Consider the following 22,069-nt stretch of genomic DNA (forward strand, 5'->3'; position numbering starts at 1 on the left):
AATAACTCTCCGTTTTTAAGTCGGCAAAAAATATAAATGTTGTTATTATAAAAATTTAAACTGGTAACATTAACCTAACCTGGTTTCGAACCGGCTGATGTTTGATAACAGAAATCTGAATTTACTTTCCGATAACAAATAAATTGGGTTATAAATAAGTTTTTTACAAATGCGATAAAGGATTAAGATTCAAAATGACTACAAATCCAAGAAAAGGCACCGACCCGACGCCTATGGAAGAAAGTGACCAACTCACAATAAGACCCCTGTAAGTTTATTTTGTTTTGAAATTGTATTTCTTAAGTTATACGGATACTTATAGTTTTGATGAAAAATACTAATGGGAAGAATGTTAAATGTTAAAATCAGTGACGCCACCAAGTTATTCATTTAAAAGGGTCAACCTCGCGCACAAACAAATGTTATGACTGTGGTTAACTCTTAAAGCCTGTAACCTATGGCTGTGGTTCGAGGATCGAGGTGATAGCCAGTCAACTTCAGCCAACCTTCTACGCAAAATGTGCAAAATCTTAAAGCATGTTAAAAATGAAGGCATGTAATCCATTGGCAATATATTATCATTAAAAACTAAAATTTTACATATCTCTATAATACTGTAGATGACTATAGACTGTTGTTATTAAATTTTACTCAGAATTAAAAAAGGTGATTTAATATTGTATTGATTGTTTGATTTTCAGGGGAGCGGGTCAAGAAGTAGGCAGGTCATGTATCATGTTAGAGTTCAAAGGAAAGAAAATTATGGTAAGTTAAATTTATCATCATTATTTGGGAAGAAGATTGGATTGAAAAAAAAAAATGAAAAAGAGAATAATTATTCGTGTTAATAGGTCGCGTTTCGATCCGGTAGTCATTTAAGATAATATTGTAACTGTCAATTTGTAAGTGCCACTGTTGGCAAAAATAAATATACAGTGTAAACTCTATATAACGGCACTGAAGGGACTGTGCATTTTATGGCGTTATAGAGAGTGGTTGTTAAATGGAGAGAAGAAAAATCAGAATTAGAAAAAGAAAAAGTTTATTTCTGCCTAGTGTTAGTAGTTATGTACATAAAAAAGAATCTTATTTGAATGCTATTGCGTGTAGTCTGTTATTTTTGTCTGACGTATTTTGCTGCACCAGTAATTTTACACCTATAAGCCCAAGCAGGACAGGAGCTTCAAGGCCATCCTCAAAAATATGCATCCGTCAACAGAGGTTGAAGAAATAAGAGAAGCCCTGGCAAAGCTTGGACACGTCGCTCACAACATCTGGAACATCAGACAAGCATCAACCAAAACACCACTGCACATGTTTGTGATCGAACTTCAGCCAAGCTCAAACAATAAAGAGATCTACAACATTAAATCCCTTCTACAATGCCGGGTAAAGGTAGAGCCCCCGAGACCAAAGCGCACAATACCACAATGTGCTAACTGCCTAGCTTATGGACACACAAAGTCTTATTGTCGTCGTAACCCAAGATGCATCAAATGTGCTGGTAGTCACTCATCCTCTGCGTGTTCGCGGAAGGAACGATCTGACGACGTCAGATGTGCTCTATGTGACGGAAATCATCCTGCAAATTATAAAGGCTGTTCCGTTTATAAGGAGCTGCAGAAGCAGAAATATCCCCCCCTGCGTAGTAAAGTAGTCAAACCTAATTTGGTACTTATCAATAATACTACTCCAGTCCCACAAAAACAGCTTAGCCACACCTACACTGATGCTGTTCGCAATGGCCCTAAACAGAAGGAGACACTGCCGCCCAAAACACAAAAAGGAAAAGAACAAAACCAAATAGCTCAAATACAAGCACCCATCAAAGTTGATACTCACAAACCACTTCCAGGAAAATCTTCTGAAAGCAATAACGACTTTACGGAACTAATCGAAATGTTCAAACAAATGATGCAACAGATGACTAATATGACAAACCTACTAATAAGTTTAATGTCCGAACTGCGGTCGCAGCCAGCTCATCCAGGAAACGAGCAGGATTTAACCAAGGCGGGAAGCAGGAGGCCCACCCTGCCCCCCCGCTATTAAGTTCCCTCAAGCCCCTAACCCTCGCCTTATGGAATGCAAACGGGCTAACAAACCACACTCAAGAAATTATCTCCTTTTTGAACACATATAAAATTGACTTCATGCTAATATCTGAAACACACTTCACCGAAAAAAGCTACTTTAAAATACCAAAGTACAAAATGTACCACACAAATCACCCTGACGGGGCTGCACACGGAGGATCTGCCATACTTGTAAAAGAAAACATTAAACACTATATAAACAATCACCTTTGCAGTGAAGAAATCCAAGCGACCACTATCACCATAGAAAGTTCTTCGGGCCCAATGCAGATATCGGCCCTCTATACTCCACCTAAGCACAATTTGAAAACCGAGTTGTATACGTCGTTTTTCAAACAACTTGGTAGCAAGTTTATTGCAGGAGGCGATTACAACGCCAAACATACCGACTGGGGCTCAAGACTTACCACCACTAAGGGCCGTGAGCTAATGAAAACTATCCATCAGCTAAAATTAGGTTTCAAATCTACTGGGAGTCCGACATACTGGCCTTCTGATCCAAAAAAGAAACCTGACTTGGTAGACTTCTTTGTCACCAGGGGCCTTGCAAATTCTGCCTTGATTTGTTACTCTACTTATGATCTATCCTCGGATCACACAGCTATTATAGCCAAACTCCAAAACGGCTTTGTGGAAGTCACCAGACCCTGCAAACTACACTCTAAAAAGACAGATTGGGAACGCTTTAGAGAAGCCGTAGAAAACACCCTGGACAAAAATATTCCTCTTAAATCCGAGGAGGACATTACAACAGCAGTTGAGATCTTTAACAAATGTGTCCAATCGGCTGCTTGGGATGCCACACCGCCCGGGAGAGCCCCTGAAACCATTCCTTTGTATCCGCAAATCGTAACTGATCTAATACAAAAAAAGAGAAGAGCCAGGAAACTGTGGCAACAAACTCGACACTCTAAAGACAAAGAAACACTTAACAACTTAACTAAGCAAGTGAAAAACATCCTCCTAAACATAAACACCGAAGTCTTAGAGGATCGTTTGTCAAAAATAGATGCAACAACTGCCACAGATTACTCGTTGTGGAAAATAACCAAATCTCTTAAAAGAGCAGTCGAGTTTCAATCGCCTCTACGGCGAGACGACGGGTCTTGGGCTAAAAGTGATGAAGAGAAATCCTTACTATTCGCTGAGCACCTGTCACGAGTGTTCACTCCAAATCCAATTTCGGGCTCGACAAAAGTAAATGAAGTACTTGATGCACTTTCAGAACCATACCAGCTTGAACCTCCAATAGAAAAGTTCACCATTAAAGAAGTCAAATCCACCATCAGAAAGCTCAAACTAAATAAGGCTCCTGGTTATGAACTTATTACACCAAAAGTAATGAAAGAACTGCCCCACAATGCAATTGCTCTACTTACTGCAATTTATAACGCTATCCTTATACGAAAATACGTGCCCGCTCAATGGAAAGTAGCCGAAATCATTGTCATCCCAAAGCCTGGCAAAGACCCACAAAACGTCTCATCCTATCGTCCAATAAGCCTCCTGCCGGTTGCCTCAAAGATAATGGAAGTTCTTATCTTAAAACGTCTGACTCCAGAACTTACAAAATCCAAACTGATACCAAATCATCAATTTGGTTTTCGCGAAGCTCATGGGACTATTGAGCAAGTACATCGACTGGTTGAAAAGATAAACGATGCATTCGAAAACAGGAAATACTGTTCAGCAGCTTTCCTAGACATATCACAGGCTTTCGATCGCGTGTGGCACGAGGGACTCCTGTACAAAATCCTAAAAGCTTTACCAATCAACTTCTTTCTTATCATCAAGTCCTACCTCCAACAAAGGCATTTCTACGTAAAGCAGGGAGAAGCCAGATCTAATCTTCAAGAAATCACGGCGGGCGTCCCTCAAGGCAGCGTAATCCTATACCTAATATACACTTTTGACTTACCGACCACAGATGGGGTCCTCTTGGGGACATTCGCTGATGACACCGCCCTAGTTGCATCTCATGCCAGTCCTGTGGCTGCATCAGCTATGCTGCAAAGAAGTCTAGATGAGGTTTCGGCATGGCTAAGGGACTGGAGAATAAAAGCCAACGAAACGAAATCGGTTCAAGTAACCTTTTCTCTCAGACATGCAACATGTCCCCCGGTTGTTTTCAACGGTATAACAATTCCCCAGTCGGACGACGCGCGCTACTTGGGAATTCACCTGGATAGACGCCTAACATGGAGGAAGCACATTTTTACCAAGAGAAAGGCTCTGAGTACACATCTGCGCAAGCTTTATTGGCTCCTTACACAATCAAAGCTGTCTCTAAGCAACAAACTACTCCTTTACAGGGCCATATTAAAACCAATATGGTCATATGGATCCGAACTGTGGGGTACTGCAGCAAACACACATTTGAACATATTACAACGTTTCCAATCAAAAATGCTTCGCATGGTGACTAGTGCCCCATGGTACATCACGAACTCCCAACTACACAGAGACCTAAAAATAACAACTGTAAAGGAGGATGTTACAAATAAACTCAAATCATACTCTCAACGTATAAAGAGACACCCCAATGTGCTTGCCAGTGAGCTAATGAAGTCCACACACACCTTTAAGCGCATCAAAAGGAGAGCTCCCCAGGACCTTCTCCCTTCTTAGAAATTGCCTACAAGGATACACTTATAAATGGGTGCGCCACTGGGCGTACACCATGCCTGCCAACTAGTAACCACTTAACCTCCAGCCAAATGCCTTGAGAGGCAGATTGCAGGATATAAGGAGTTAAAAAAAAAAAAAAAAAAGTAATTTTGGTGTATTTTTTTAATTATTTTATTCATATCTTCTGATATTGAGGCATCTTGGTGACAAGTGACAAGGTGCAAGCAATCCAATTTGTAAACAAAATAACGAATTTCTTAGAAAGTTTCATATGCATGATGCCGACAGTCGAGTTTATTGCCGGCTAGGATAATAAAGTGGCAAAAGAATGTACACAGGTGCGCAGTTTTTACTAATTTTAGCAACTTAAAAGGTACTTTTTATTACTCAATTGTGGGTGTCGTTATTGAGAGTGGGTGTAATGCTATGTAGAGTGTATCATTGTATGGAATACAAGCTAAACCAACTAAGCCAATTGTTTTCGACGCTTTAGAGAGTTTGTCGTTAAATCGAGTGACGTTACATGGAGTTTACACTGTATTTCATATTTCATTTCATTTTTCAGATCATTGTTTGGAATAAGTATTTGACTTTAGAACAGTACTAAGATGAACTTTCCTTCTTAGTTGGTTTATAATGCAAGCAATTTAATTATCCAGGATATACACTCATATCATGAAAAATGTAATACATAATAATTTAAATGCAAAATATTCAAAAAAAAGGTATACATTTTTGTAGTTTTGTTGTGCCTAAACTTTTGTATAGTTAACCAATACCCACCATAACTGTTTGTGACCTACTTCAGAGATTGTCAAAGTAATACTGTATTTTACTTTTCAGTTGGACTGTGGCATACATCCCGGCTTATCGGGAATGGATGCTTTGCCTTTTGTAGATCTCATAGAAGCAGATGAAGTGGATTTGTTATTAATTTCACAGTAAGTAATAAATAATTATATACTTGGATTATGGGTAATTTATTGGTATTGTTTATGTTTTGTGCAAGCAAAGTCCACTAATAAATATGATCTACAAATGTATGCAATGCAGTATGAATTATCAAAAATTTTGTGCTACAAGTAACATTTGAATGTTATTACAAAATATTAGTCATTTAGTAGGCGATCTGTTGTGGAGAAAAATGATGTATGAATGACATAAACTATTTCAGTTTCCACCTGGACCACAGTGGTGCCTTGCCTTGGTTTTTGACAAAAACTTCGTTCAAGGGTCGTGTGTTCATGACTCACGCCACAAAAGCAATCTACAGGTGGCTTGTCTCAGATTACATCAAAGTTAGGTAAGTCGTCCAAATGGTTTTGAAGTTTAAGATTTTTCCGAAAAGATTTATAAAACAGTCGCCTTTCCATTGATAAAATTATTGTGGATTGTTGCTGTATCACATCAAACACACTTTTAAGTTAAATAATCACTTACACATAAATATACCAAATATCTTTTTGTCCTATCATAAGGGTTGTTTTAATGGAAAACACGGTTGGTAAATTAAATATTTTAAGTACTAGACTTCTACTTAAAGTTAATCATAGATTTTTGCTAGACTTTTGAGGACTAAATTGGAATGCTCCATTCATCATATAAATTATAGTCCACAGCATCTGAATTGTATGAAAAACCTACCCCAAACTTTTAAGCCCAAGTAGGAATGTCTCAAACACCACATGTGTCATTCACAGCAACATATCAACGGAGCAGATGCTGTATACAGAGTCGGACCTGGAGGGCTCGATGGACCGCATCGAGACGATCAACTTCCACGAGGAGCGCGACGTGCGCGGCGTGCGCTTCTGGGCGTACAACGCGGGGCACGTGCTCGGCGCCGCCATGTTCATGATCGAGATTGCCGGGGTCAAGGTTCGTATACGTTTCACCAAAAAAAATGATATCTCATTTCTGATATTTGGCAAGTAATTGTAGGACGATTTACGTTTTGTAGCAGTTTTGCTTCGGATGTTTTTGAATTTAAATCCTATGAAAATTATGTTGAACTGTGTTGAATAATTAGGAGGAGAATATTATATTAATTCATTTTTCGCAGGTCTTATATACAGGGGATTTCTCCAGACAAGAAGACAGGCACTTGATGGCGGCTGAGATACCCACTGTTCATCCAGATGTACTTATAACGGTAAGTTGGTGATACATACTACATACTACATATTGACAATTATATTATGCGTAAGTATTGTAGTTTTAAGGATCTGATAAATAAGATACACGTAACCATGACAAGAAATTCCAGTATGGAGACATTTTATAAAAGAGTTTTCCAGGGCGAAAGTACCGTTGGAGCGTTGAGGCATCGTGCCGCACCGTCATTGAAGTTTCGTATTATCTCGATAGGAGTCTACATACGGCACGCACATCCACGAGAAGCGGGAGGAACGTGAGAGTCGGTTCACTGGGCTGGTGAGCGACATCGTAATGCGCGGCGGCCGCTGCCTCATCCCCGTGTTCGCGCTGGGCCGCGCGCAGGAGCTGCTGCTCATCCTGGGTGAGTGCCCAGCCTCAGCAGTGCACGGGGCGGGTGAGCGACATCGTAATGCGCGGCGGCCGCTGCCTCATCCCCGTGTTCGCGCTGGGCCGCGCGCAGGAGCTGCTGCTCATCCTGGGTGAGTGCCCAGCCTCAGCAGTGCACGGGGCGGGTGAGCGACATCGTAATGCGCGGCGGCCGCTGCCTCATCCCCGTGTTCGCGCTGGGCCGCGCGCAGGAGCTGCTGCTCATCCTGGGTGAGTGCCCAGCCTCAGCAGTGCACGGGGCGGGTGAGCGACATCGTAATGCGCGGCGGCCGCTGCCTCATCCCCGTGTTCGCGCTGGGCCGCGCGCAGGAGCTGCTGCTCATCCTGGGTGAGTGCCCAGCCTCAGCAGTGCACGGGGCGGGTGAGCGACATCGTAATGCGCGGCGGCCGCTGCCTCATCCCCGTGTTCGCGCTGGGCCGCGCGCAGGAGCTGCTGCTCATCCTGGGTGAGTGCCCAGCCTCAGCAGTGCACGGGGCGGGTGAGCGACATCGTAATGCGCGGCGGCCGCTGCCTCATCCCCGTGTTCGCGCTGGGCCGCGCGCAGGAGCTGCTGCTCATCCTGGGTGAGTGCCCAGCCTCAGCAGTGCACGGGGCGGGTGAGCGACATCGTAATGCGCGGCGGCCGCTGCCTCATCCCCGTGTTCGCGCTGGGCCGCGCGCAGGAGCTGCTGCTCATCCTGGGTGAGTGCCCAGCCTCAGCAGTGCACGGGGCGGGTGAGCGACATCGTAATGCGCGGCGGCCGCTGCCTCATCCCCGTGTTCGCGCTGGGCCGCGCGCAGGAGCTGCTGCTCATCCTGGGTGAGTGCCCAGCCTCAGCAGTGCACGGGGCGGGTGAGCGACATCGTAATGCGCGGCGGCCGCTGCCTCATCCCCGTGTTCGCGCTGGGCCGCGCGCAGGAGCTGCTGCTCATCCTGGGTGAGTGCCCAGCCTCAGCAGTGCACGGGGCGGGTGAGCGACATCGTAATGCGCGGCGGCCGCTGCCTCATCCCCGTGTTCGCGCTGGGCCGCGCGCAGGAGCTGCTGCTCATCCTGGGTGAGTGCCCAGCCTCAGCAGTGCACGGGGCGGGTGAGCGACATCGTAATGCGCGGCGGCCGCTGCCTCATCCCCGTGTTCGCGCTGGGCCGCGCGCAGGAGCTGCTGCTCATCCTGGGTGAGTGCCCAGCCTCAGCAGTGCACGGGGCGGGTGAGCGACATCGTAATGCGCGGCGGCCGCTGCCTCATCCCCGTGTTCGCGCTGGGCCGCGCGCAGGAGCTGCTGCTCATCCTGGGTGAGTGCCCAGCCTCAGCAGTGCACGGGGCGGGTGAGCGACATCGTGACGCGCGGCTGTGTTCTGGTTTGCAGGGTGTGGTAAGGGAGACATACTTCTCCGAGGCATTCCAGCTTAGTCCGAACTCAGATGGAATTCTGTTCTTGTCTGGGGTTGATTATAGACGTCCATGACCGACAGTAGGTGCCGAACATCAGGTGGACCGCATGCATGTCTGCTAGTTGTATATTATATATGAGTCTAAATTGATGACCATTCACCGTACTACACACACACAGAACAAAAGGCCAGAACTCGAACTACTGACTATAATTTTCCATTCATTACGGAGGACATAATTACGCCCAGTATAAGATGACCCGTTAATCCCAAAGTCGTCTAGTATAACATGACCCGTTAAACCAAAGCATTCCCCCAGACGAGTACTGGTCGCTGCACCCCGAGCTGCAGGACATCCCGATCTACTATGCGTCGTCGCTGGCCAAGAAGTGCATGGCGGTGTACCAGACGTACGTGAACGCTATGAACGACCGCATCCGGCGGCAGATTGCCGTGAACAATCCCTTCGTGTTCCGGCATATATCTAACCTGAAGGTAAGTGATAGGTTTGGGCAAAAATTGTTGTCCTACTTCTTCGGGATATTACGTTTTGTTAATAAGTTTTTTTTTACATTTAAATATCTAAGTCTATGGGCTTTATCTGATGGTAAGTAGTCACAGTCATCGATGGACACCCCAAATCAGATTGAAGTATACTTCTGGATGCCTAAATGCGTACAGGGAAATTGGAATGCTTCTTATTAAGTGTTCCTCTACAACCTGAATGCAGTAACTTAAGATTTTCCCTGTTATAAGGCAGATAGTGAAAAGGCGGTGTGTTATCGGAGTCGAATCGTGAAAGGTTCCTTCACCTTTAAGGTAAAGGTTTTAGACCATATTCCACTATTTTTTCCTAGTTGGTAGACTTTATCTTTGGGAATCATACGAAAAGAAATAATTTGTAATTTCCTCACTATGTTTTTTAATAGAGCAAGTGATCGGAAAAATAATTAAACCAGTTTTTAATAATTTATAATTATAATTTAAATTTTAATACATTTATGATTTAGTATTTATAAAATAAAAATACATGAATGAATTAAGTTTCCTTAATAGCGAACTCTTCGCCGATTTCAAACACGTCGATCTCAGGCTTAACCTTGTCGTATAGATGCGGGAAGGCACCTTCGGCTTTGTATTTCTTCCTCACAACTTCATACAAGGACAAATCAAACATATCTTCAAATTCCTCTTTAGTCATAAAGATATCCGCGTACAGGAAAGAATAACCGCCCACTTCTCTGGTGAACTTCTCCATCTTCCTCATCGCGTCTACTGGGTTGTACGGTTTCTTCTCCTTCACCTTCCCAGGGACACCGTAAACACCTAGATCATTATACATCGCGTAATTAGTTCCCGGAACCAGATACTTTGCGTTCGGTCTCTTAAGTTGTCCCGAAGATGGACCGTGATCAATTATTTTGCACGGATACACCAATAATGGAAACTTCTCGAAAAGAACACTGGCTATCTCGATTTGCTTTTCTAACTCTTGAATCGGCAGAACAATGTCTTGGAAGACTTGTTTAGTGAATGTATAGGCTCTCACTCCAGGCGTTGTCGTGAACTTCAAGAACGCTGGCTTGGGTGGTAAGAGCCAGCCGAACAGTATCCTGAACCAAGGATCGTTGCCGAAGGAGATCATATCTTCCACCACCCAGAAGATAGGTCTATTGTGACGCAGCAAATAATCCCTCAGCGGAATTAATTCTACAGTTTCTCCTTTGAGCAAGAACGATTCCACATGTTTGTAGAACCAAGGCTTATACCACCGTGAACAGTAATTGACGGGGATTTTAGGATCGTAATCAGAGTAATCTCCAGTCATGATGACAGCCTCATGTTTGGTGAAGATTGTGCCCTCAATGTAGTCAGGAAATACTGCCGGTTTTGCTACGTTTGCGCCTGACAAATCTCTCATCGTATCACAATAGTTCTTTTGTCCTTTCACAGGAGTGTATTTCAGTTTGATATACGGTTTGATCTTGACTATTTTTAAGGTTAAAGCAACTAGAAAGCCGAGACTACCGTGGCACCAGGGTAGGGTTTTGTATAAATCAGAGTACTCGTTGTCAGCGGTCGCGGTCACTAAGGACCCATCTCCAAGGACCACTTCGTAGCTGGTGATCGTTTCATGGTATAGGCCAGCTTTGTGCGAGTGGGTTGACATGCCGGTACCGAAGGCCAGACCTAGGAATATGTTATTATGTTAACGTCATTCAACTGAAATGTTATACAAATTGTAAATTCTGCCACAGAGAACTAGTAAGATGACAATATATTTTGATTTTCGGATTAATTCACTTTATAGCTTCATATAACATCCTCAGGATGACGGGGAAATTTTCTCATTAAAGCCGAGAAAATATAACAGTATTTTGGAAATTAAATATCAATTTTAACATACGTAAAATAAAATTATTTAAGCAATAATTCTATAATAAACTTATCTGATATTTGTTACCCCACTATTTCGTACATACCTCCTAAAGTAGCATCCACAAGTTCAATAGTAACAGCTAAAGAGTATCCCTTCGGTATGAGGTACTCAGTGATATCACCGATGGTGACCATGGGCTCCACCCTGACCGTCATGGCCTGCTCATCCAGCTCCAGGATGTCGTACAGGGGGATGGGGACCTGGTGGTGTAGGTGCTTCTGGAAGAATGTAGTCGATAACGAGAGCCAGTTGGGTCGCGACGTGCAGAGGAGACGACGGTCCTTCGGAGGCAGCTTGTTCCATTCTTGCACCTGAAATACGGAAATTATGTTTCAGTGAAATGGTGAATTTCAAGAAAACCTGTTGTAATAATTGTTTATTTATCTTTACCAACTCAAAATATACGACTACTATAGTTCTATCTTCATATATAGTACATGTTCATGTATGTATAGTCATGCCAATGTTATATTTCAATGCATTAAAATCCATTTATGAATGGTAAGTGGATACTGCCGCCCATGGACATCTGTAATGAACCCCAGATAGGATTAGTTATTCCTTACTGAGGTCGGCAACAGATGCGCCGCTACCCCTGAGGACTAAGCTGGAACGCCTCAGAAAAGTATGTCTCTCTTACCACACCCTTCAAACCAGAACACAACAGCGTTTATCACTGCCGTTATGAGGCAGAAATAGGTCACGTGTTAGGTTTACACCTAGGTGTGTCTAAGTCCGTACCCTAGCCTGTATCTCTCTGACGGCGCTCTGGTGCCTGTTGGGGTCGCTGGCCAGCCTCCTGACGGCGGCGCGCAGCCGCAGCAGCAGCGCGAACAGGAAGCTGGCGGGCAGGCAGAACGCGCACACCACGAACTCGCGGTTGTCCTCCAACCAGCGGATCAAGCGGTCTTTGATGAATGATGGCAGCATTGTGGCTCTGTTTTGCATGGATGATCATTATTGTGGCTATTTTTTAAATTTAAAATGATTTTTTTTGGTATCTAATTAAACAAATCAAACAGGGTTATTTCCCACTTTATATTGGATTCTTAAATTTGTCTATGTAATTGTTGAAAGCATAAGCAAGTACTTCGATGTATGAGATTGTATGTATTGATTAGAGATGGATTAGAGATGGAGAGGGTTTAAACCCATCGGGAATAAACCGGGTTTTTACCCGGTCGTTGGGAAGAAACAGGGTTTAAACCCGAAAATGGGTTTTTATTCGGGTATTTACTATTTTCATGCATATCTATTCTTTTTTAAGCGCAATTATGACCTTGATGATGATACTGTACTAAATATGCACTGTAAAAAGACATTTACAGCGCCAAAATGCCATTTTATCACGCCATTATAAAAGCAGACTTAAGTAAGAAGCCAATCAGCCTATGCTTTTGATGCAAATTTCAAACAATGTCCACGTCCCGTTGTTATTCTAGAATATAATATCCTCTGGCCGCTATAACAACAAATAATAAAAATAAAAAACATCAAAATAAATGGGAGACGCCATACAAGGACCCGGCATATCTCGCTTTATCGGCATATTTCGCTTTATCTATTGAACCGTAATACGTGGACAGTTCAAATTTTCACAAGACATTTACGTCTATGGTTGCGATGAAAAAATATATGACAATTGGGTGGTACGGAACCCTCGTTGTGTGAGCTCGACTTGTATCAGGAAACGTGTATGTTTCCTTGATAAAAAGTAGTACATATATGTCGTCCTCTGACTACAGTATACAAAATATTTATTATAGGGTGAAATTTTGAAATGAGCCTTCAGGACCAAATAATAAACTATAAGGATCAGCTAAAAAAGGTGTGTGGGGTGTGATTTTTCTTAAAATGAACTCGTTCTATTCCCGGATTTACAAAAATCTAATGATACAGTTTTAGTTTTTCTCAAAATTGGCCTCGTAACTCTTTTCAGTTTTTTTCAAACACCTATCTATGAAAAAATGACACTTTGGTATTTTAGACAAATATAACGACACCTTAACCGTCAAAATTTATCTAACCAGATCCGAATGTATTAAAAAGATTTACAAACATACAAAATATGCGCGAAAAACATAAACCTTCTGTGGCAGTCGGGTTAAAAAGTAGGTAAAACCTCAAAAATAAAACATTAAAAGATGTAAAAACGTTGAAAATACCGTAGAAACATCTAGTATATCTATTCAATAAATATTTGAACTATTTTAAAAACTGTCTAAGGATTTTATGAAATCATTTTTAAATACCCAAATAAATACCCTGTGGGAGGGTATAAACGGGTATTTATCGGGTTTAAACCCAGTACTGGGTTTAAACCGGGTGTTTTGCCCATCTCTAGTATTGATGCATGCGACAGTTCCAAAGTTTTAATTTCATTTCATTAATAAATTTAAAATTAGTAAATTAATAATGTGAAATTTTTGGACAAATATTAATTTATCTCAATTATAATTGCTCTTTCAATGGCAAAATGTTAATTCGTAAATTTGTATTTTTTTCAATAAATAATTTATAGAAAAATCTAATAAATAAATTTACTTTGTAAAACGTAATATGTATATTACACATATGAATAAAATAATACATAACCTCAATCACTGCCACTTATTAAAGACGCCTTTTTTCGCCTTTTTATCTAAATGTGAGTATTCACATTTGTGAGTATTAATTGATTATCATAAAGAAAGATAAGAAACATAGATATTGACCTGTTATCGCACAGCTGCAAAGCCGGCACTTTTTATCACCTGTTACTTTGAACAATAACAATGAAAATTAAACAGAAATCTGAAAATATACAAAATCTTCAAAAAAACATTCACTTTTCCATAACTTTATAGGAATTTATGTCAATAATTAATACCATAAAATGTTTTAGTAACCTACAAACACAAACTAATAAACATTCACAATCTGTACCTATGTTTCGTTTCATTCAAAAACGTCAAAAAATATGTGTTACAAAATTTTGTTATTTCAATATTATATTTTACTTATACCTTGAAAATAAATTAAATTTGTGTTAAATTTTCAGTTAAGCGTATTTTTGCGTGTACGACACTTATTAAATTCTGGTTTCACAGTACTTGTGACGGAACGTTGCCGAATTTTCAATGGCAAGGTCATTCAGTAGATCAATGAATCTAATCTCTAACGTAGATAGCATAAAATAGACTTTAGTGTTATTATTATAAGAAACAATTTCTCACTGTTCATGTAAAAACAAAATCGTCTGTTACTATGTCGTTTAATCACAGTCTAGGCCATGATCAATTTTAATGATATTATGTTTAGAAAGAGATGTAAAATTACTATTGCAGATACAAAAACCTGCAAACTTCGTACATGATATGATTTTATTTAGATTTTGGGGCTTAGGTCCTCTTTTTTCTGAAATTTTGCTGCCCTCATGGGATGATGAATGAATTTAAGTACATGATTTAGATTTGACTGTAGACCCTTACGCCCTTAGATCCGTAACTTGATTTGAATTGATAGTCTATGACATTCCTGAAAAAGGCAATCTAATAACTTTCATGAATATAGTAGCGAAAAACTTATAGACTTATAGAAACATATTATTCAAATCTTTTGAGCTACAAAGAGTTCTAAGAATATGATATAAGTACACTAAAAAAATATAATAAGAGTATATCCTTTTGGCGCAGTCGTTAATAACATGTTTTTGAGAGTCCGATAAATTCTATTTTAATTATCTATCACACATACTGAAATTTATCGTGAGATAATCTACGTACAGTTGAGAGTACCCTGAGAGTCAATTAAGAATTCTCTAAAAGGGTGTGTCGTCCAATTCGTACTGGGCCATTGTGGCGGACTATGACTTTATTTCCCCTTATAAATATTCTGAGAAGTGACCCATTTTCAAACTCTCAGGGATATTGTAACAATAATGATCATGATAATATAAAATCTATCGTATACAAAAAAAGTCTTCTTACAGGGTATAGATCACTTCGACGACATAGGCCCCTGCGTGATCATGGCGTCCCCGGGTATGATGCAGTCTGGCCTGTCCCGCGAGCTCTTCGAGTCCTGGTGTACGGACCCCAAGAACGGCGTCATCATTGCTGGTGAGTATCATTACACCACCAATATTGTGTGCGGTGGAGTTAGGAGTACGCTGCAGGCTCCCCCAATCCCCTAAGGCATTTGACACTGTCTCTGTCCCTATTCTGGTAAATAAGCTACAGCACATTGGAATACGAGGCCTTGTTCTCAAAATTCTCAAGAGTTACCTGAGCGACCGTAAACAGAGAGTAAAAATTCATCCATATACTAGTCAACAAATATCAATCACCTCCGGTTTGCCTCAAGGCAGTGTGGTCGGACCGACCTTATTTTTAATTTATGTCAACGAGTTGTGCAACCTTGCATTAAATCAATGTACGATTTTCTCATACGCTGACGACACCGCTCTTCTCATACAAGCTTCCGATTGGCAAGAAGCAAGCTATTATGCTGAGACAGCGATGAGAACTGTAATAAAATGGCTAGACAGAAACCTTTTAACTCTCAATCTTGATAAGACGCAGTTCACCACCTTCGCTATCAATGCTTCATTCTTGCCAAACCAATCCTTTTGTGTTCGTGCCCATCGATGCTTATCCAATGACAGCTCCTGTTCCTGTACCACCATAGCCCGAGCTGGCACTGTTAAATATCTTGGAGTGCAAATTGATAGTTTGCTTACTTGGAAGGATCAGATAGAGGCAACTGTTGCTAGAGTAAGAAAGTTGATATTTATTTTTAAAAACCTGAGAGCTATTGTCGATCAGCAAACTCTAAAAACAGTTTATTTTTCTTTAGTACAATCTATTCTGTCATATTGTTTAACGGCCTGGGGTGGATCTGGGAAGGTTAAATTTCTCCGACTAGAGAGAGCTCAAAGGGCTGTGCTCAAGGTAATGTTCGCCAAACCCATTCTATTCCCTACCTCTGAAATATATAAAATTGCCAAAGTCCTAACAGTAAGACAACTGTTTATTCGTCAATTGATACTACGAAAACACCGGAGTTTACCTTTTGTGGGTACCACCTCTACCAATCGTCGTTCACGTCCGCGTCCTATCTGCGAATTTAAAAGATGTCGGACAGCACTCGCAAGACGTCATTATGAATACTTTGCATCTGTTGTTTATAATAAAATAAATAAAATCATTAATATTTATCCGCTCTCACATTGGGAATGCAAAAATTCTATTATAAAATATTTACAAAACCTGTCTTATAAGGAGTCTGAGAGACTTATTTCTGGTTGACACACACACACACACACACACACACACACACACACACACACATACACGCACACACACATACACACCCACACAAGCACATGTTAATAATGTAACTATCTTAATAATTTTTGTAAAGTATTATTTTACTCTAATATAAATAATATGTACATGTAATAGAATATTTACCTAAATTATAATTATCCGTATTGTATAGATTTTGGAACAAACTACCTTCGTGTTCAGAGAGGGCGTAATCGGCTGCGACACAGTTCTTACTATTGCAGTTGTTTACGAATGTACAAATTGTGAAAATTTTTACTGTTTCAATAAAATCTTTAATCTTTAATCTTTTAAAAATTGTGGGACGGGATCCGTGCCAAAAGTTGGGCCATAAAACGGGGTATAGTCCTGTTATGTGGGGATGAAAAAGAAGCATTCCACTTTTATGCCGTGTATGTGTAGCTACCGCTTTAAGTAAAGAGAGAAGGGGAGAGGAGAAAGGGGGCAAAATGGTGGGGTCGCTTGGAGCTGAAGTTTGAAGATAATCTTGTCTCTGAAATTTCTTACCAAAAATACATTATTTTTCTTCTTTAAGGGGCCAAGGGGGGCATGTCAGGAACCCTAAAGTCCAATTTATACTAAAATAGTAGTAATTCGTCTATGATCAAGCTTAGCTCTGCTGCCTCTGCTGTTCGGGTTTGGTTACAAATTTATTGTCGTGACCTTTTGGACGATGCAGACATGACATCAAATGCGCTGCATGTTCCTAATTTACTGTATGAAGAATATCACTTCCAGGTTATTGCGTAGAAGGCACATTGGCTAAGACAATCCTGTCGGAGCCCGAAGAGATCACCTCGATGTCCGGCCAGAAGCTACCCCTGAAGATGTCCGTGGACTACATATCGTTCTCGGCGCATACGGACTACCAACAGACGTCAGAATTCATTAATATACTGAAGCCGCCTCATGTGGTATGATCATTGTATTTTTAATCACATTGTGAATATTAAAAAAAAATACAGGATTTGTACAATATTCAAATTGGAATCACACATTTCAGATCATAATATGCATTGTAATTGCTTAAGATGTTATATTGGTTAGATATTCGTATTGGTTATAGTTTAAAACTATTTTAATATTGGTACGTTGCTGTACCGCAATTCATACATTTTTAGGCAATCTCTTCCACAAAGAAGTTTGTGTAACTTTGATATTTATGTAATGAATGTAGGACGCAGGTTGTACACCTCATACGCTTACGTTCTTCGCCAGCTACTTGCGGGACAGGCGTCAGTATGTAGACTGTGGCGGGTTTTGTTCAAGCCAATATTTTACCAGATCAGGCGTCAGCCAGGGAAGTAATCTAGGACCACTTCAATTTAGTATATTTATAAATGATATACCTGAGGTGATCCATGACTCAACTTGCCTTTTGTTTGCTGATGACTTAAAATTGTTTCTCAAGATAGGCGACATGTCGGATCATGTTAGGTTGCAATGTGATATAAATAGAGTTGTTCAATACAGCCATGATAATAAACTCTATTTCAATGTAGCCAAATGCTCGGTTTTATCATTTAGCCGTGCAAACAATCCAAGACATTATAAATACAACATCGAGGATGAATTACTTCAGCGCGTTATGGAAGTCAAAGATTTGAAGTTGAAACATGAAACACATAACAAAAATATGTAAGAAAGCATACCGAAATCTTGGTTTCATTATAAGACAATCTTATGGATTCTTGAACCTTACCACAATACGTGTGCTTTATGTTGCCTTGGTTAGAAGCCATCTGGAATGTAATTCAGAGATATGGGCTCCGAACGAAGTTAAATATAAGATAATGCTAAAAAGAATTCAAAATAAGTTTGCAAATTATAAATTATAGTACTTATCTTGTTCTATGTTTTAAATTATAGTGTTTACTACAAGTAATTATATAAGATCTACTTTAATTTTGTTCTACTATCTAGTTTAAATTTGTACAAAATAAATAAATAAATAAAAATAAATAAATAAATCAGACATTAGTGCTTACTCAAATTTTAATACCCCAAATGAATGCAGAAAGAATTCTTCATGTTTCGGCTCCGGATATATCATCAAAGTAGATTGCTCGTTTTCTACTTCAGTTGCATAGGGTAAAACTTGCTAAAAATATGGGCGTCCTCTCATTTTTGGAGTCCAAAATCCTTGTCGCATGAATTTGAAGATCATTCCTGGTGTATGCAGGTGCTGGTCCACGGGGAGCAGAACGAGATGTCCCGGCTGAAGGCGGCGCTGCAGCGGGAGCACCGCTCGCGCCTGGCCGTGCACACGCCGCGCAACACGCAGCTGCTCGCGCTCACCTTCCGCGGCGACAAGACCGCCAAGGTACCGCCCGGCTGCAGGCGCGCCGCAGCGGGAGCAGATGCTGGAACATGTACAACACATGTTCATGTCCATTAGAAAGATACTATCGTGCATGGGCGTCTATAAGGAGAGCGAGGTTTAGGGATCCCCTTCAAAAACGAGTGGATCCATATCTCTCCTTTACCTTTTGGAAAAAAATACATCGTAATTTATGTAATCCGGCTTCAAGGACCAACATTAGGTGGTCCAATCTTAGATATTAGGGATAACTTTTTCTTAATTTTTTTTAAAATTTACATTTAATCATGTACCTGTTTGCAGGTAATGGGTTCTCTCGCTGTGGAACCACCGGAGCCTGGAAAGGAGCTGCAGGGTATACTGGTCAAGAGAAACTTCAACTACCACATATTGGCGCCTTCTGACTTAAACAGTGAGTTATGTATAAATTTACGTAATTTTAAAGCAATGTCTCAAATGAGTACATGTAAATCTGTCTATGGTGATATCAATCTTGTCAGTCTGATATTATAATTAGTTCAGACGAGGTTAAGGATGCGTCTTACTACTACTCTATGCTTACGTGTTATACGAATCTTATGTGTTATTTTTTCGTATTTTGTATTTATTTTAAGAAAAATGTTTATTTTTGATTGTTTTGTTTATTTCAGAATTCGTCTGATGTTTTTTTAACGTTCTGTTTATGTATGTAACGTTGAGTTGAAATTTTTGAAAGGTAAAATGAATAAATATAGAAATAAATGCATAATATACATGTTTGAATGAAGGAATTGATGAATAAATGCTTGTATATTTATTGAATGGACAAATTGACGAATGAATGAACGATTTTTTACCACATAATTATATAAATAAATAAATGCATGTATACATTGCGAACTGAAACGGTGAATGCAAAATATCGAAATGAAATAATGGTGTAAATGTGGTCGTGCAGAGTACACGGAGCTGACCCAGTCGGAGGTGACGCAGCGGCAGTCGATCCACTACGCGGGCGCGCCGGCGCTGCTGCGGCACGCGGTGCTGCGGCTGGCCGGCACCGCCGAGTTCCTCAGCGAGACGCGCTGGCGCCTCTACGGCTGCGTGCACCTCTCCGTCGAGCCGCCCATCGTCACGCTGGAGGTAACTGCCTTAACTGTTCGTAGGTTCACGCTAGTAGCGACACATATACGACACGTACGCACGTGCATATGTACTGACAATATACCCAGGACAAAATACAAAATTACATCACAAAAATAGAAAATAATACGATATAATGGGATATCCTATTGTATCGTACTATTTTTTAATATTGTATTATATCTAAAAAAATGAACTAGCCAAGTTTATGGAGTTAAAATCAATTACTCAAATCACTTTCATAAATTCTTCCGAAAGAAATATAAGTTCAAATATAATTATCTGTCACGTTTGTATGTGTAAGAACGGGTCAGATAGAGACAGACAATGTTTAATAATCACCCCACGAATAAACGTTTAAATGATTAAAATTTGCAGTAAAATTTTCATATGAAACTGACGGTATCGATTCGGTATCTTTATCGCAAGTAGTCATGTTACCAGTGATATCCAATAAGCAAGTGACAACGTAACGATGTTCGTTTCCAGTGGCAGGCGCAGCCGGTGACGGACATGTACGCGGACGCGATCGTGGCGGCCATCCTGGCCGTGTCCGCGCTGCCCGCGCCGCGCGCGCTGCCGCTCGCGCCCAAGCTCGACCGCATGCACTTCAAGGTACACACGCTCGCACGTAGCTAGGGAGGACGTGTACTTGCCGCAATCGTGGCGGCCATCCTGGCCGTGGTAGGAATAGGTGTGGCGGGGGTGCCACCGGGGTCGAATCACAGAGGGTTCTACCTTAAAACCTCTCAAGTCGCCATGGACACATATAAATAAGAGTATCCAAGCACGCAAGGTTTTACAAGAGGTGGAAACCTCTGTTCTCACGAAATTTGGTAGAACCCGTTATGGTTCGACTGCAACACCACTCCCGTCACACCTATTTTCGCCTAATTATAGCAGTGTTACGTGCTGCTGTGTTCTGGTTTGAAGAGCGACTTACTTTCCTGCGGCGTTACAGCTTAATCGTCAGGTGTAGCGGTAAACTTGTGGCCCACCTCAGATAGGAATCTTGTCTGGGGTGGATTAAAGATATCCTTGGGCGGCAGTAAGCAATTATAATATGCTCGTTTGCTAATCAATAACTAGATCTAAGATCAAATCCAAACTCATTTAAGTGTTTGGGTTTTTGTTTGACCAGTCCATATATTAGGACTGAATTATATTCATTTTTGTACTACGTATTTTGAACACATTAATTTAGTTACCAATTACACATATTTCAGGAATGCGTAATAGAAATGTTGCAAGAAATGTTTGGTGAGGAGTCAGTGCCCAAGATGTTCAAGGGAGAGAAATTGCATGTTACTGTGGATGGGAAAAGGGCTGATATTGATCTAACCAGTATGGTGAGTGAAAATTTACTTAAAAGGATTATTATTTTTGTAATGAATTGTAGATCATGGTTGTTTATAGTTAGGCCGTAAATATAATCTGCTTGAAATTTTGAAAAAAAATTTTTTTTGGTTATACAATTTATTAATGAAGGTAAATTAATAAAGAGGAAAATGAGTTTCGTAAATTGATTGATGTTTGTTTCTAAAATGTGTTTTATTCACATCTGACTCTAAAGCTTTGTTCACATGAAGACTTTAACTGGCAAATAGAAAACAATTTTCAAGCAGGACGGCACTCGGTAAAACAAAAATGTTTATTGTCGACATTTGTCTTTTACTTCTACTGCTACTTCTTTTATTGATTTTTTAAAACAGTCGTGCATCTGTCGCAGAAGGTATCTTTACTTCAGATAATGAGATGAATGATATTTAATATTATGATTCGATTAAATCCACAATCCAAATAAACTCTATCAGGAGGTGTCGTGCCCCGAGGACGAGTCGCTGCAGCGCTGCGTGCGCGCCGCGCTGTCCGGCCTCTACGCCGCGCTCGCGCCCGCCCGCGCGCCGCCCGCCGCCGCCCCCGCCGTCGCCACGTGACCACACCACCACCACTACCACTACCACCATCCGCCACCCGCCACACAGAATCGGATAAATAACGACAATATATTGTTATAAAATTATCGTATTGTTTTTATTACTGTCCGCTAAAACTGACATGAATGCACGGGTGCATATCCGTGTCTTTATATTGAAAAATATTTAAAAGTAGGGTAGAAATTGATTTGAACTGTTTCGAGAAATTGACGATATGGTCGTGTCACTTTTTTGCTAGACTTGGCACACTAGGGACACTGCCGTGCCCTCAGATGAGCAGCGCC

The 22,069-nt window shown here is 40.9% G+C and overlaps 3 protein-coding genes across 3 annotated transcripts; 2 read left to right on the plus strand and 1 right to left on the minus strand.

Annotated features, from left to right (window-relative positions):
* The first annotated feature begins 75 nt into the window (after positions 1 to 75).
* On the plus strand, positions 76 to 8,426 carry LOC140752577 (uncharacterized). The gene is made up of 10 exons (XM_073086916.1): positions 76 to 268; positions 702 to 765; positions 5,568 to 5,665; positions 5,899 to 6,027; positions 6,425 to 6,602; positions 6,787 to 6,876; positions 7,092 to 7,360; positions 7,460 to 7,714; positions 7,814 to 8,068; positions 8,168 to 8,426. The coding sequence occupies exons 1-10, from the start codon at positions 195 to 197 to the stop codon at positions 8,424 to 8,426; spliced, it is 1,671 nt and encodes a 556-aa protein (XP_072943017.1). The 5' UTR covers positions 76 to 194.
* LOC140752178 (cleavage and polyadenylation specificity factor 73) lies at positions 8,338 to 21,872 on the plus strand. Its single transcript, XM_073086383.1, has 10 exons — positions 8,338 to 8,540; positions 8,959 to 9,134; positions 15,050 to 15,179; positions 17,145 to 17,320; positions 18,589 to 18,729; positions 19,030 to 19,138; positions 19,664 to 19,848; positions 20,338 to 20,463; positions 21,075 to 21,197; positions 21,663 to 21,872. The coding sequence occupies exons 1-10, from the start codon at positions 8,471 to 8,473 to the stop codon at positions 21,783 to 21,785; spliced, it is 1,359 nt and encodes a 452-aa protein (XP_072942484.1). The 5' UTR covers positions 8,338 to 8,470; the 3' UTR covers positions 21,786 to 21,872.
* Positions 9,616 to 14,003, minus strand: LOC140752177 (delta(24)-sterol reductase). The gene is made up of 4 exons (XM_073086382.1): positions 13,794 to 14,003; positions 11,821 to 12,016; positions 11,123 to 11,390; positions 9,616 to 10,829 (listed from the first exon to the last, which is right to left on the minus strand). Exons 2-4 carry the CDS (start codon positions 12,007 to 12,009, stop codon positions 9,679 to 9,681), a joined length of 1,608 nt encoding a protein of 535 aa, XP_072942483.1. The 5' UTR covers positions 12,010 to 12,016; positions 13,794 to 14,003; the 3' UTR covers positions 9,616 to 9,678.
* Positions 21,873 to 22,069: the final 197 nt, after the last annotated feature.

Source organism: Epargyreus clarus, unplaced genomic scaffold, assembly GCF_041222505.1.
Source record: "Epargyreus clarus isolate Ecla_fem2 unplaced genomic scaffold, WU_Ecla_fem_2.2 ptg000024l, whole genome shotgun sequence".
In the NCBI taxonomy this organism is placed as follows: Eukaryota; Metazoa; Arthropoda; class Insecta; order Lepidoptera; family Hesperiidae; genus Epargyreus; species Epargyreus clarus.

Bases quoted from the DNA above. Each gene is read 5' to 3' on its own strand.
- LOC140752577 (XM_073086916.1), top strand. From the start codon at position 195: ATGACTACAAATCCAAGAAAAGGCACCGACCCGACGCCTATGGAAGAA. The intron at 6,028-6,424 runs GTAAGTCGTCCA...TGTCATTCACAG, and splicing joins TCAGATTACATCAAAGTTAG to CAACATATCAACGGAGCAGA. The intron at 8,069-8,167 runs GTGAGTGCCCAG...GGCCGCGCGCAG, and splicing joins GGAGCTGCTGCTCATCCTGG to GAGCTGCTGCTCATCCTGGG.
- LOC140752178 (XM_073086383.1), top strand. From the start codon at position 8,471: ATGCGCGGCGGCCGCTGCCTCATCCCCGTGTTCGCGCTGGGCCGCGCG. The intron at 19,849-20,337 runs GTAACTGCCTTA...GTTCGTTTCCAG, and splicing joins CGCCCATCGTCACGCTGGAG to TGGCAGGCGCAGCCGGTGAC. The intron at 21,198-21,662 runs GTGAGTGAAAAT...AAACTCTATCAG, and splicing joins ATATTGATCTAACCAGTATG to GAGGTGTCGTGCCCCGAGGA.
- LOC140752177 (XM_073086382.1), bottom strand. From the start codon at position 12,009: ATGCTGCCATCATTCATCAAAGACCGCTTGATCCGCTGGTTGGAGGAC. The intron at 11,391-11,820 runs GTACGGACTTAG...TCCGTATTTCAG, and splicing joins TCAGAGAGATACAGGCTAGG to GTGCAAGAATGGAACAAGCT. The intron at 10,830-11,122 runs GTATGTACGAAA...ACATATTCCTAG, and splicing joins TGTGGATGCTACTTTAGGAG to GTCTGGCCTTCGGTACCGGC.